This window comes from Pelmatolapia mariae, linkage group LG10_11 (assembly GCF_036321145.2).
Source record: "Pelmatolapia mariae isolate MD_Pm_ZW linkage group LG10_11, Pm_UMD_F_2, whole genome shotgun sequence".
NCBI classification, from domain to species: Eukaryota; Metazoa; Chordata; class Actinopteri; order Cichliformes; family Cichlidae; genus Pelmatolapia; species Pelmatolapia mariae.
The window spans coordinates 53,771,244-53,784,202 of NC_086236.1; the positions used below are offsets into that span (position 1 = coordinate 53,771,244).

The 12,959-nt window shown below is 40.3% G+C and overlaps 1 protein-coding gene across 1 annotated transcript; it reads left to right on the forward strand.

Annotated features, from left to right (window-relative positions):
• Positions 1 to 6,593: 6,593 nt before the first annotated feature.
• LOC134635446 (myelin-associated glycoprotein-like) lies at positions 6,594 to 11,982 on the forward strand. The gene is made up of 8 exons (XM_063484828.1): positions 6,594 to 6,771; positions 8,717 to 9,007; positions 10,479 to 10,727; positions 10,810 to 11,070; positions 11,159 to 11,246; positions 11,333 to 11,425; positions 11,558 to 11,627; positions 11,703 to 11,982. Exons 1-8 carry the CDS (start codon positions 6,594 to 6,596, stop codon positions 11,736 to 11,738), a joined length of 1,266 nt encoding a protein of 421 aa, XP_063340898.1. The 3' UTR covers positions 11,739 to 11,982.
• Positions 11,983 to 12,959: the final 977 nt, after the last annotated feature.

The following is a 12,959-nucleotide window of genomic DNA, read 5'->3' on the forward strand; positions in this document are numbered from 1 at the left end:
AGGTTTACCCTTTAGGTGACATGAATGAGTTGAAGGGAAGTTATGAACTGTTTCTCAGAGACAAATAAACACCCAGCTCCTGTTTTTGTGTAGCTGACAGCTGGTAACTGTGCAGGGGCGGATCTAGCAAAGCTTTTGCCAGGGGGCCAGGTAGGGCATTAACAGGGAAAGGGGGACACAAAGATATACTTTTCTTTCTTACTCTCATATAAAATATTTAGCTTTTTATTAAATACTTATCTGCATCTTACAACCAAAGTTTGTATAATAATACACAAGATTGGCTGTAGACCATTGTTAATCATTCAGAACACTGTGTAAAAATAACAAAAAGCAAAAAGTGAATGCAAAAGTGCATAAATATTTATTTTACGTGTTTGATGTGTGTGGCAGGGCGTGGTCTGCAGTGCCGCTGCAGGGGAGGTGGACCCACCTGAGCGGCACCTGCAATCACGCCTCTCGGGTGTAGTCTGTGCTCTCTCGGCTGTTTTTTGGGTGTGTATCGGGCTGTGAGTTGAAAAGCTACAGCCGGCTGTGTGGGTACACCAACCATGTGTGAAAAGTGGTCCATAACGTAATGCTTCAAAGCGTGTTCAGGCAAACATTGTCGGGTCTGCCGTGGTACAATGGCACTTCTGCTCATGAACCTGTGTGCACAGCATCTACAAATCGGGGCTGTACAAAGTCACTTCATCTTTACCCAAAACTGTAAACTGTCATCTGTGAGGCTCGAGCGGTGTTTGTTTTTACCATAGTTCATGGTGGAGAATGGCTGCTCTTCTGACTTTTGCTCTCTGTAGCCATATGAATGGCAAACTACACTGATTCGCAGCGGCATAGGCACACTTAAAATTTCTTCTGAAATTTTCGCTTTCTAGTTATTATTATTATTCTTCAGTTTCCGCCTGAAATTTTGCAGCGAATCTCGCCTCGCAGTTTTGAGACAAGCTTCATATATGTTACCTCATTTTGTGCGGCTGGATCAGGAATGGTGTGCTATGACTTTTGGTGTTTATGACTATTATAGTTTTTTAAATATTAATATTTTAGTGAAAATTTTCCCGCGCTTCTCTGCCAAACAGTTTTGACAATAGGGTTACATATGTTAGATCATTTTGTGCGGCTGGAGCTGGACTAGTATGGTATACACTTTTGGTGTTTATGACTTTTATAGTTTTTTAAATATTAATATTTTAGTGCAAATTTAGAAAGATTCTTCTTTTGGCGCCATAGAAACAGACTTCATTTGTGGTGTGTTGGCTCCATCTTTTGGTCCCACTGATACAAATTTCAAACTTCATTTGTGGTGTGTTGGCTCTCTCTAGTGGTATGCCGGGAGTAGTACGGCCTGTCTACCCTTATTTGGATTACCGTAATGATGACAATATCAACGGTGCGCACAGCGTCGCTGCTTTCAGGAGCCATTGGAATTTTTAAGGTTGCGCAAATCATTCAAAAGTTACGGTAATGCTTGGTGGAAAACTCAATATCCCACAATTCATAGCACGCCTCTGCCGAGTCAAACAATGGTGGCCATCACTTAGTTTTTATTTTCCTCTTAATACTGTTTCTAGGTCACAAAATAAACTTTTAAGATATTTTCAGGCGAGAATATAGGTGTGTAAACTTCAAATATCTGCTCATTTTGTCAAAACATCCCATATTAGCGACAATGTTCTGACGATGTCGTTTCTGCTTGAGGCTAGCTGGCTAGTGTGGCTAGCGCGGCTTTGCTAACAAGCTACAGCCGGCCTGGATGACAGTGAGAGCGGCTTACTCTGGTTTCACACCCGGTCCTTCGTAAAGTCTCGTGGTCACAGCTGGACTTATTTTAAATAAATAAATGATTTATTTATTTATTCATTTTAGTAACGGTATAAACAGTGAAAGGTGGTGGATTGGCCAGATGTAAACTTCAAATATGTGCTCGTGTTACCAAGACATCCCATATTAGCTCTGATGGTTTCGGTGCCTGCAAAGAGCTAGACAGCTAGCTAGCTAACTGGCTGTCTTTTTGACTCAGGGTCATAGCTGGACTTATTTTTCGTTTTTATGAGCCGATGAGGGGTTTTTTTTAGTAACGGTACAAACAGTGAAAGGCGGTGGATTGTCCAGATGCTGGTCGATGTGGAAAAAATAACTGAGTTGTTTGGTGGTCGCTGACGCGGAGCTACAACCGAGGGCAGCTATCCACCGGTGTGTGTCAGACAGAGCATGCAGGGAACAAGGCGGCGAGGCGACCGCCGATCAACCGGTGGTAGATCGTGGATCAGGGAAACCGAAGGCAGGAGAAGCAGGTGGCTGCCGGTCAGAGCGTGAGGTGAACTGAATTTCAGGTAAGAAGTTATGAACTGCACTCTGTTTGGGTCAGATATAAACCGAGTTTAGGTGTAGTTTATTTTCGTTGTGCTGACTTTTTACAATCAGTTATAATAACTTGTACTGCGTGCTAGCTAGCACGACGGAGTTTCTATACAGCTGTGTGCGCGCTAAGTTACTGATGTTGAACTTTATGACAGCCTCCCCTGTCATTCTCTCGCCTGTTCAAACTTCAGTCATGAAACTGATCAATGATCGGCTTTTCTCTCTTGTTTGTTTATCGCGCTAAACAACAGCAGCACGTTTAAGCTTGATCAGCTGTTGTTAGAATTCATTTGATTTTAATTTCTAGTATCAGCTGATGTTTGCTGGAGCCACAGCTGTAGAAGCGGCTGGTGGAAACCAGGAGATGACCTTACCGAATCATCAGAGCTGAACTGGTGATGGAGAAACAGGTTTACCTTTTTTTTAGGTGACATGAATGAGTTGAAGGGAAGTTATGAACTGTTTCTGAGAGAAATAAACACCAAGCTCCTTTTTTATTTAGCTGACAGCTGGTAACTGTGCAGGGGCGGATCTAGCAAAGCTTTTGCCAGGGGGCCAGGTAGGGCATCTTACAACCAAAGTTTGTATAATAATACACAAGATTGGCTGTAGACCATTGTTAATCATTCAGAACACTGTGTAAAAATAACAAAAAACAAAAAGTGAATGCAAAAGTGCATAAATATTTATTTTACGTGATTGATGTGTGTGGCGGGGCGTGGTCTGCAGTGCCGCTGCAGGGGAGGTGGACCCACCTGAGCGGCATCTGCAATCACACCTCTCTGGCGTAGTCTGTGCTCTCTCGGCTGTTTTTTGGGTGTGTGTCAGGCTGTGAGTTGAAAAGCTACAGCCGGCTGTGTGGGTACACCAACTATGTGTGAAAAGTGGTCCATAACGTAATGCTTCAAAGCGTGTTCATGCAAACATTGTCGGGTCTGCCGTGGTACAATGGGACTTCTGCTCATGAAACTATGTGCACAGCGTCTGCAAATCGGGGCTGTACAAAGTCACTTCATCTTTACCCAAAATTGTAAGCTGTCATCTGTGAGGTGCGAGCGGTGTTTGTTTTTACCATAGTTCATGGTGGAGAATGGCTGCTCTGCTGAGTTTTGCTCTCTGTAGCTGTATGAATGGCAAACTACACTGTTTACCAGCGGCATAGGCACACTTAAAATTTCTTCTGAAATTTTCGCTTTCTAGTTATTATTATTCTTCAGTTTCCGCCTGAAATTTTGCAGCGAATCTCGCCTCGCAGTTTTGAGACAAGCTTCATATATGTTACCTCATTTTGTGCGGCTGGATCAGGAATGGTGTGCTATGACTTTTGGTGTTTATGACTTTTATAGTTTTTTAAATATTAATATTTTAGTGCAAATTTAGAAAGATTCTTCTTTTGGCGCCATAGAAACAGACTTCATTTGTGGTGTGTTGGCTCCATCTTTTGGTCCCACTGATACAAATTTCAAACTTCATTTGTGGTGTGTTGGCTCTCTCTAGTGGTATGCCGGGAGTAGTACGGCCTGTCTACCCTTATTTGGATTACCGTAATGATGACAATATCAACGGTGCGCACAGCGTCGCTGCTTTCAGGAGCCATTGGAATTTTTAAGGTTGCGCAAATCATTCAAAAGTTACGGTAATGCTTGGTGGAAAACTCAATATCCCACAATTCATAGCACGCCTCTGCCGAGTCAAACAATGGCGGCCATCACTTAGTTTTTATTTTCCTCTTAATACTGTTTCTAGGTCACAAAATAAACTTTTAAGATATTTTCAGGCGAGAATATAGGTGTGTAAACTTCAAATATCTGCTCATTTTGTCAAAACATCCCATATTAGCGACAATGTTCTGACGATGTCGTTTCTGCTTGAGGCTAGCTGGCTAGTGTGGCTAGCGCGGCTTTGCTAACAAGCTACAGCCGGCCTGGATGACAGTGAGAGCGGCTTACTCTGGTTTCACACCCGGTCCTTCGTAAAGTCTCGTGGTCACAGCTGGACTTATTTTAAATAAATAAATGATTTATTTATTTATTCATTTTAGTAACGGTATAAACAGTGAAAGGTGGTGGATTGGCCAGATGTAAACTTCAAATATGTGCTCGTGTTACCAAGACATCCCATATTAGCTCTGATGGTTTCGGTGCCTGCAAAGAGCTAGACAGCTAGCTAGCTAACTGGCTGTCTTTTTGACTCAGGGTCATAGCTGGACTTATTTTTCGTTTTTATGAGCCGATGAGGGTTTTTTTTTAGTAACGGTACAAACAGTGAAAGGCGGTGGATTGTCCAGATGCTGGTCGATGTGGAAAAAATAACTGAGTTGTTTGGTGGTCGCTGTCGCGGAGCTACAACCGAGGGCAGCTATCCACCGGTGTGTGTCAGACAGAGCATGCAGGGAACGAGGCGGCGAGGCGACCGCCGATCAACCGGTGGTAGATCGTGGATCAGGGAAACCGAAGGCAGGAGAAGCAGGCGGCTGCCGGTCAGAGCGTGAGGTGAACTGAATTTCAGGTAAGAAGTTATGAACTGCACTCTATTTGGGTCAGATATAAACCGAGTTTAGGTGTAGTTTGGTGGAAACCAGGAGATGACCTTACCGAATCATCAGAGCTGAACTGGTGATGGAGAAACAGGTTTACCTTTTTTTTAGGTGACATGAATGAGTTGAAGGGAAGTTATGAACTGTTTCTGAGAGAAATAAACACCAAGCTCCTTTTTTATTTAGCTGACAGCTGGTAACTGTGCAGGGGCGGATCTAGCAAAGCTTTTGCCAGGGGGCCAGGTAGGGCATCTTACAACCAAAGTTTGTATAATAATACACAAGATTGGCTGTAGACCATTGTTAATCATTCAGAACACTGTGTAAAAATAACAAAAAACAAAAAGTGAATGCAAAAGTGCATAAATATTTATTTTACGTGATTGATGTGTGTGGCGGGGCGTGGTCTGCAGTGCCGCTGCAGGGGAGGTGGACCCACCTGAGCGGCATCTGCAATCACGCCTCTCTGGCGTAGTCTGTGCTCTCTCGGCTGTTTTTTGGGTGTGTGTCAGGCTGTGAGTTGAAAAGCTACAGCCGGCTGTGTGGGTACACCAACCATGTGTGAAAAGTGGTCCATAACGTAATGCTTCAAAGCGTGTTCATGCAAACATTGTCGGGTCTGCCGTGGTACAATGGGACTTCTGCTCATGAAACTATGTGCACAGCGTCTGCAAATCGGGGCTGTACAAAGTCACTTCATCTTTACCCAAAATTGTAAGCTGTCATCTGTGAGGTGCGAGCGGTGTTTGTTTTTACCATAGTTCATGGTGGAGAATGGCTGCTCTGCTGAGTTTTGCTCTCTGTAGCTGTATGAATGGCAAACTACACTGTTTACCAGCGGCATAGGCACACTTAAAATTTCTTCTGAAATTTTCGCTTTCTAGTTATTATTATTATTACGTTACATATGACATCTGAAATGCTGAAATTCAACTTGTGAAAAATAAAATGTGTTATTTTATAATCTTATCTAATTTCAACAAGTCCATAGCAGCTCTTCCGTTATTTTCTTAACACCCCTTTGATAAAATCTTGGCAAATCATTCAAAAAGGATAAATATTGATACGTATGACCTGCTTCCCCATTATACACTGAGAAGTTGTGGTAAAGTGGATCAAGTGAGTATTAAAAGCAGAACGGAAACTTGACATCACTTGTCCATAGAGGAAATAAAAGCACCCACACATACACACGTTTGTGATTTTTTTAGATGTGGAAATAAGAAGAAGAGATGGATGTTTGGCGGTGGCTTTTGTTTTTCATATGCATTTGCGTCAAAGGTATGATACATTTTGCACAATGCGTATAAATAGAGGTAATGTTTACTTACTTATTTGCCAGTTACTGAACTGAACAGTCAGTTTTGTGTCTTATAATGCATCTTTTGTTGTCCAGGCAGTTTTTAGGGAATCAGCATTTTGTATTGTTTCATACATTTAAGATTCCTGTCTCTTGTTGATCAACCTGTTTCTGTGCTTCATTTCTTCACATTTTGGTGTGCATTTTATTACAGTTACTCAAACAGAAGCGTCATCCTGGACTATTGATGTCCCATCCTCAGTAAAAGGTCTCCTTGGGTCATGTGTGGTGATCCCTTGCTCTTATAACTACCCAAATGCAAAGGTCCAAACATTCACAGGGATTTGGACCAATGATGGGAATCAAGTCATCTATCATCCAACTGAGTCTAAAATGCTGGAGCAGTATAGGAGACGAACAAAACTTCTTGGAGACATCAGCAAGAGTAACTGTTCTCTGATGATTGAAAATCTTCAACAAAACGATGGAGGGCCTTTTCACTTCAGGATTGAACTTGGAGGCTATAACAGTTTTTCCTACTTAAATAAGAAAGTCTCCATTTCAATGATTCGTAAGTAAAATGTTCATTAATATTGCCAATAATAAAATCGCATTTTCCAAGCTTAGTATTGTCTCTGTTTGCTCAGTGTTGTTGCTAGTTTTCTGGTCTGACCTGATTCATTTGTACTAATAACAGATACGCTTTGTTACCTAACCTAACCTAACTCATTCAAACTTAAGCTCTGACAATGCATTTATGAACCAGCAAGTCAACCTATAATAGCGCTTTATTATTAATATTATCCAGCAGCGTGTTCGGTGTCTGTGCCTTTTTTCCTCACATTTTGCTTCTGAGAGCCCAATGTAACTAATTACTTAGAACCTTGAAAGACAGGTTTTGTGGTTAATACAAATTGATTTGGTTTAGAGGGTTTTTTTTTCTTTAATATTTCTGTTTTCATGTTCCTCATTTGTGCTATTAAATCAGGCTAATTCATTTTATCTTTCAGTATATGAGTTTATGTGTGATGTTGCATCCAGTTCTTTGTTTTCCTACATTCTAAAGCTTGAAATCAGACTGAAAGTACATCTTGCATCGGTTTGGAAACATGCAGACATGGAAAGATTAAATCATTCCAAAAGAAGCCACCACTCTTTTCCTGTTATATTTTCTAACCAGAGCTGATTCTTTTTTCATGAACAGCAACTCAAACAAAACAGGAAATATCTTTCTTCCTATCCCCCCCCCCCCCCCCCCCCCCCCCCCATACTTCCTTGTAATATGTGTTAGTAATATATCTGTGTTATGTATTAATAACCTCACTAGACTGGTGGTGATTTTCAACATTTTTTTCATGTTTGACATATTTTCTGCACTATAAGGCGCACTTAAAATCCTTGAATTTTCTCAAAAATCGAGAGTGCGCCTTATAATCCGGTGCGCCTTATGTATGAATTCTGGTTGTGCTTACTGACCTCGAACCGATTTTATGTGGTACGCTCAAAAATCTGTCATAAAGTGCTTTAGTACGAAGCATGATGGATTGTCAGAGAATTACGGCTACCGTAGTCAGGAGCCTCGCAGAGTAATCTGGGTCCAAACTCTGTTTCAGGTCCCAAAGTCAAACGAACACTGCGGCATCACTGAGAGTTAAAAACTGAGTTAAAGAATTGTTTCATCTTTAATAAAATGATCTGCGTTGCTACTTTACCAGGTGTAACAATTAAGTTTAGCATCCAGGCATCCATGAAAACAGAATTTATGAAATTTAAGGAGTCAGAAAGTTAGCTCACTAGTTTCCATCTAAACATGATATAGCATGTTCTGACTGAGAGATTTCTGAAAAAATTTAATCGTACAGCTCTGCTATCACTTCCAACATAAACGAAGACAGGAAACTAAATAGCAGTGACTTTTGTAGGGTTACTGAAGTTGGATTAGCTGGTACATAATTATTTGCTACATAATCGCTAGCAGCATAGCTATGTTAGCATAACATAAACACAGTGAAGCTGGAGGATGAACGCAAATATTTTTTCCACTCATTAATGGGAGGGTTCCCGATGGTTAGGGACAAATGCAACTGCAACGCAGGATGCTGTAAACGGACTAAACTTCAGTCAGGAGAACAGCTGAGATAATCCATCCACAATTTGAAGTTAGTCATTAATATACTGCAACAACATGGGAATAGAGCAGTTGCGAGAGAATTCCACATTAATGAAGCAATGGTACGGAAGTGGAGGAAGCAAGAATAATGAGTTGAGTAAGGTTTGACTTATCTGTTTTGTATTGCTTAATGCATCTTATGTATGAAAACAGACCAGTTCATCAACAGTGCGTCTTATAATCCGGTCCACATTATGGTCTGAAAAATACAGTATCAACAAATTTAATTAATATAAGGAAGGCAAGTTCATAAGTCAAAGCTTTATAAAATACAGTATCAACTGCCGAGTACATTAAGTGTTCTCACAGAAAATTGGATTATTCATGATCTTTCTTGTTAACACAGGTGAACCAAATGCCATTGATTTTTCTGCGCATGAGGACATAAAGGAGGGTCAACCTGTGTCTGCATCCTGCTCTGTGTTTCACTCCTGCCCCACATATCCACCAGCTTTTCACTGGAGTCACTCTGGAGAGCAGCATTTTCAAGCACAAAAGCTTCATGATGGCCAGTGGAAGGCAACATCAATTTTAATGTTTCGCTCAAACCGCACTGATCACAACAAACTGTTACAATGCAGGGTAACATACCACGGAGGAAAGCACCAAGAAGCATCCAAGACACTTAAAGTAAAATGTAAGTGTGCATTTCTAAATATGTGTTGATGATAAAAGACAAATTCCTCAAGCATTTAAAAACTAAAATTTGTGGAGTATTTTTTGATGTATCATTTACATGTTTAAACAGACAAAAGAAAGCCCAGATAAACAGAAAGGGGATTATATGTAAAACAGAAGCTAAGAGGGAAATCTGGTCAAATGTTCCAGCGTGACTGGTGACGTAATACATTTCATTTCAGCAGTGAATGTGAAGTTGTGTTACCATTTAAACAAATAAAATTATTACAGTCTAATTTTTGCAGCTTCTGCATCTAGCTTCAGTCAGAGTCACAGGATTCCCAGTCATCATGACTCATATAGATTACAACCACAGTCAGCAATAAGATGTCTGGTATTTTCACTGGATGGGCATGTGACAGAAAGAAGAGCAAATTCTGTCTGTGTCTGCGTTTATCAGTTATGACTTTATAATCATTAAATTGAGGAATTATTTTTTTTTTAATTCGTATTTTCATTCTTTTTTTCTTTAGTGTTTCTTAGTCAATAGTGATGTTAGTCTAGCAGTCTGTCTAGTCTCCACTGACCGAAATATATCAAATATTAGATGGACTACTTTGATATTTTGTCAGTTCATGGTAGGGTTGGGCGATATGTAAAAACTTTCCAACCGAAAATCGTCAGTCCAATAATCGACGATGGGCGAGTCGCGCATGCGCATACTTTTTGATGGGCAGAGCAATATAATCATGCACGGACTGATTTGCGCGTTTACAACACAGAAGAAGTTCAAGCATGGACAAACTAATTTCCCAAAAAATTTAAAGCATTAAAGCGGTCATCACGATTAACGAGGTTAAAATTTTTAATGCGTTAAACCCATCTGGATGGGTTAATTGTTAATCGCTTTTGTCGTGATGACGGCACGTTAACGCTTACAGCACAAAAAAATATATAAAGGCTTTAAACCACATGAAGGGAGTAAACCTAAGGATCTAACCAAAGCGATGTGCCACTTGTGCAGACATATAGTGCGAGCAAAGTACCTGCATGAGGATGTACGCGTCCACCATCCGGCTGAGTATACTTGGCTGTCACCAGCTTCTGCAGCTCCATCAACAAGCATTTCGGCGCACTCTGAGGAGGGTGCATTTACTTGCTGTTAAAACAGTGCTGTTTCTTTCTGTTGACTGCTTCTATTAGCTCCATCATGATTAGCAAACTTACTCATTGGCAAATAAATTGCCTATCGCCGATGAGCTCAGCCTATCGTCGATAGTCGATATATTTGTCCAATCAGCCAACCCTAGTTCATAGTTCCTATGAGGTGTGAAGAATATATAATGGAGAATCTTGCTGACTTTGGCAACTGCTTGAAATTTCCTCTAGTACTACCATTGTGTCAAAATACTTAATGAAACTCAGCTTTTACCTCACTGTGTAAAATGATACAAAATGCTGCAGAGTAAGGGTTAAATGTTTCTATGCAGATGCTCCAGTGAATGTGAAGGTTGAGTACCAGTCAGATGTGAATGAGGGAGAGACTGCACACCTGAAGTGCTCCAGTGATGCTAACCCTGTCAGCAGCTATGAGTGGCACAGTGAAACTGGTGCTCTGCTGAATAAGGGACAAACCTACACAATGTCAAATGTCTCCAGACACTCAGAGGCCGTGTACTGCACTGCTGTCAATGAAGAAGGACGAGTCAAATCAAGCACCGTGCAGCTCAATGTGTTATGTAAGTAAATAACAGAACAAATATAACAACAAAAGATGAATGCATGGATATATGTTTCTAATTATATTTGCTGTTCTTACAGATGGCCCTGACATTGAGACTTACTCTAAGTGCTCCTCATATAACGGCATAGTAAAGTGTGATTGCATTGTACAGTCCAGGCCCCCCAGCATGGTCCATTTTGTTCTTGGGGACAGAGTCCTGCAAAGCACCACAGTAGAGAAAAATGGCTCTGTTACTACTGGGACTCTGCAGACAGACTTTGGGTCCTTTAAGTTTGTTCATTGCCTGGCAAACAACACATTGGGAAATGCTAACCTCACACTCTCTTTACCTGTTAATGGTAAGTAAAAATGTCAAAAATAGAACATAAATTCTTTTTATTCAACATTTACATGACAAAAACACAGTATGTTTTTCTTTTTCTTCAGACAACATGCAATATATCTTTATTGCCTCTGGAACAGGTGTCATTTTGCTCATTATTTTGATAGCTACTGCTGTCGGAGTTAAAAAATGGTGAGTCATTAAACAAATTATTGTAATATCATTAAAGGTAATGCGAAAAAACTCAAACAAAAAAAACCCAAACATATTTCTGCTAGCACGTGGAGATCAGGAGAGACACCACCATCTGACCTGAGCACAATGAAGTCAGAGAGACCTGTAGAGATCCCTCATTATGCCCCAGCAAGGAGGTATAAATTCTTCACCTCAATTAGCAAACAAACAAAACTTTTGATTAAATGTAACCTAAGAAGGAGTGACTGAACTTCATTTTCATGTAGATAAGAAAAAACCTTGTGTGCTTTTCTTTATTGTTTCTGCAGGAAAGAGAACTATGAGGATGCCCACTGCAATGACATTTACACCAATTATCATGTATATGGCAACGTAGGGGTGAGTTAGGTTTTCTTCATTTGTTATGTGCCTACATCAAACAATGGAATGAATTAAACTTATTTTTCTATGCAGACTGACTTGGATGAATCAGTATACGCCAATGTGTAACAACTGTGAAAGACCAGCTGCAGTCCATGTTTGTGTCTTCAGATGGAAGTCAAGGAAAATGTTAAAGTCCTTATGCTATTTTCATCTTATATCACATATGTTATTCCAGTTGTTCATTAAGTGTTTTATCGTCAGTCTCCCCGCAAAGGGAAGGGAGTATGTAGTCGATTCTGTCTGTCTGTTTGTCTGTCTGTCTCATTTCCACTCTAGCTTCCAGTTTTAAATATACTATTTGCAAATATGTGTGACGGTAGATACTAATAAAAGCACAAGCTGATTTAATTTTTGTGAAAATGGGGTCACAGTCAAACAAAATCGGTTTCTCATCTAATGAACATTTCTGGACAGCCATCATTCACCGACTCTGTACCAGAGAGCCTCTTCTATGCTTTTCTCACCAACCAGCTGGATTATTGTAATGAGATCCAGGATTTTCAACAAAGCCCTGGACACGCTGTCGTATGTCCAGAACTTAGCCAGGCTGCCAGGCTGCTGACATGCACTTAGATCTGGCAACATATCATCCCCATGCTCATAAATCTCCACTGTCATACAGTACCACAGTGTCACATGATCCAGTGACTGAATTCACTGTGGACAATTTAATCAACACAAAAGCTCCACAAGAAGAAACTCATTGTGATGAGTGAAACCAGGGTTAGTGCAAGTACTGTATGTAAGTAAAGGCATTTTGCTCTCTCAGCTTGTGGAAAGGTGACATCCAAATTTGAAATAGACTGGGATTTTTTAAATAGGGAGTTTTTAGTGGTTGTGAAATTAAAGCAATTTGTCTTTCCGGGATTGTGTACTAACTTCAACACAGAATGCAGAAAAGCACACTGTAATGTATGAGTGTGATTGGTATTCTTGGTGTCTAATATCTTTAGGCATCAACTAAATACAGGAAATCATGTATTGACAATAACTTGAGGTGCAGTCATTCTACAACAAAAAACCAAATAGAAAAAGTAAAGTGTTTAAAATGTTACATCTTTTTTTTTTTTAAATCAAACTCATTATTTACAGTGGTTCAAAATAATCTTTGATGCCTTCTCGATTTCCTATTTTTTGTGAGTTTTCGACACTTAAATGTTTCAGGTCAAACAAATGTAAATATTAAACAAAGATAACATATTTGCTAGCAGCACAGATGGAGCACTTGGCGAGACACAGGAGGTAGCTGACCACAGGCAGTTTTGTGACACGAAAGAGTCCACCCAG

Bases quoted from the DNA above. Each gene is read 5' to 3' on its own strand.
- LOC134635446 (XM_063484828.1), top strand. From the start codon at position 6,594: ATGCTGGAGCAGTATAGGAGACGAACAAAACTTCTTGGAGACATCAGC. The intron at 6,772-8,716 runs GTAAGTAAAATG...TTGTTAACACAG, and splicing joins AGTCTCCATTTCAATGATTC to GTGAACCAAATGCCATTGAT. The intron at 11,628-11,702 runs GTGAGTTAGGTT...TTTTCTATGCAG, and splicing joins ATGTATATGGCAACGTAGGG to ACTGACTTGGATGAATCAGT.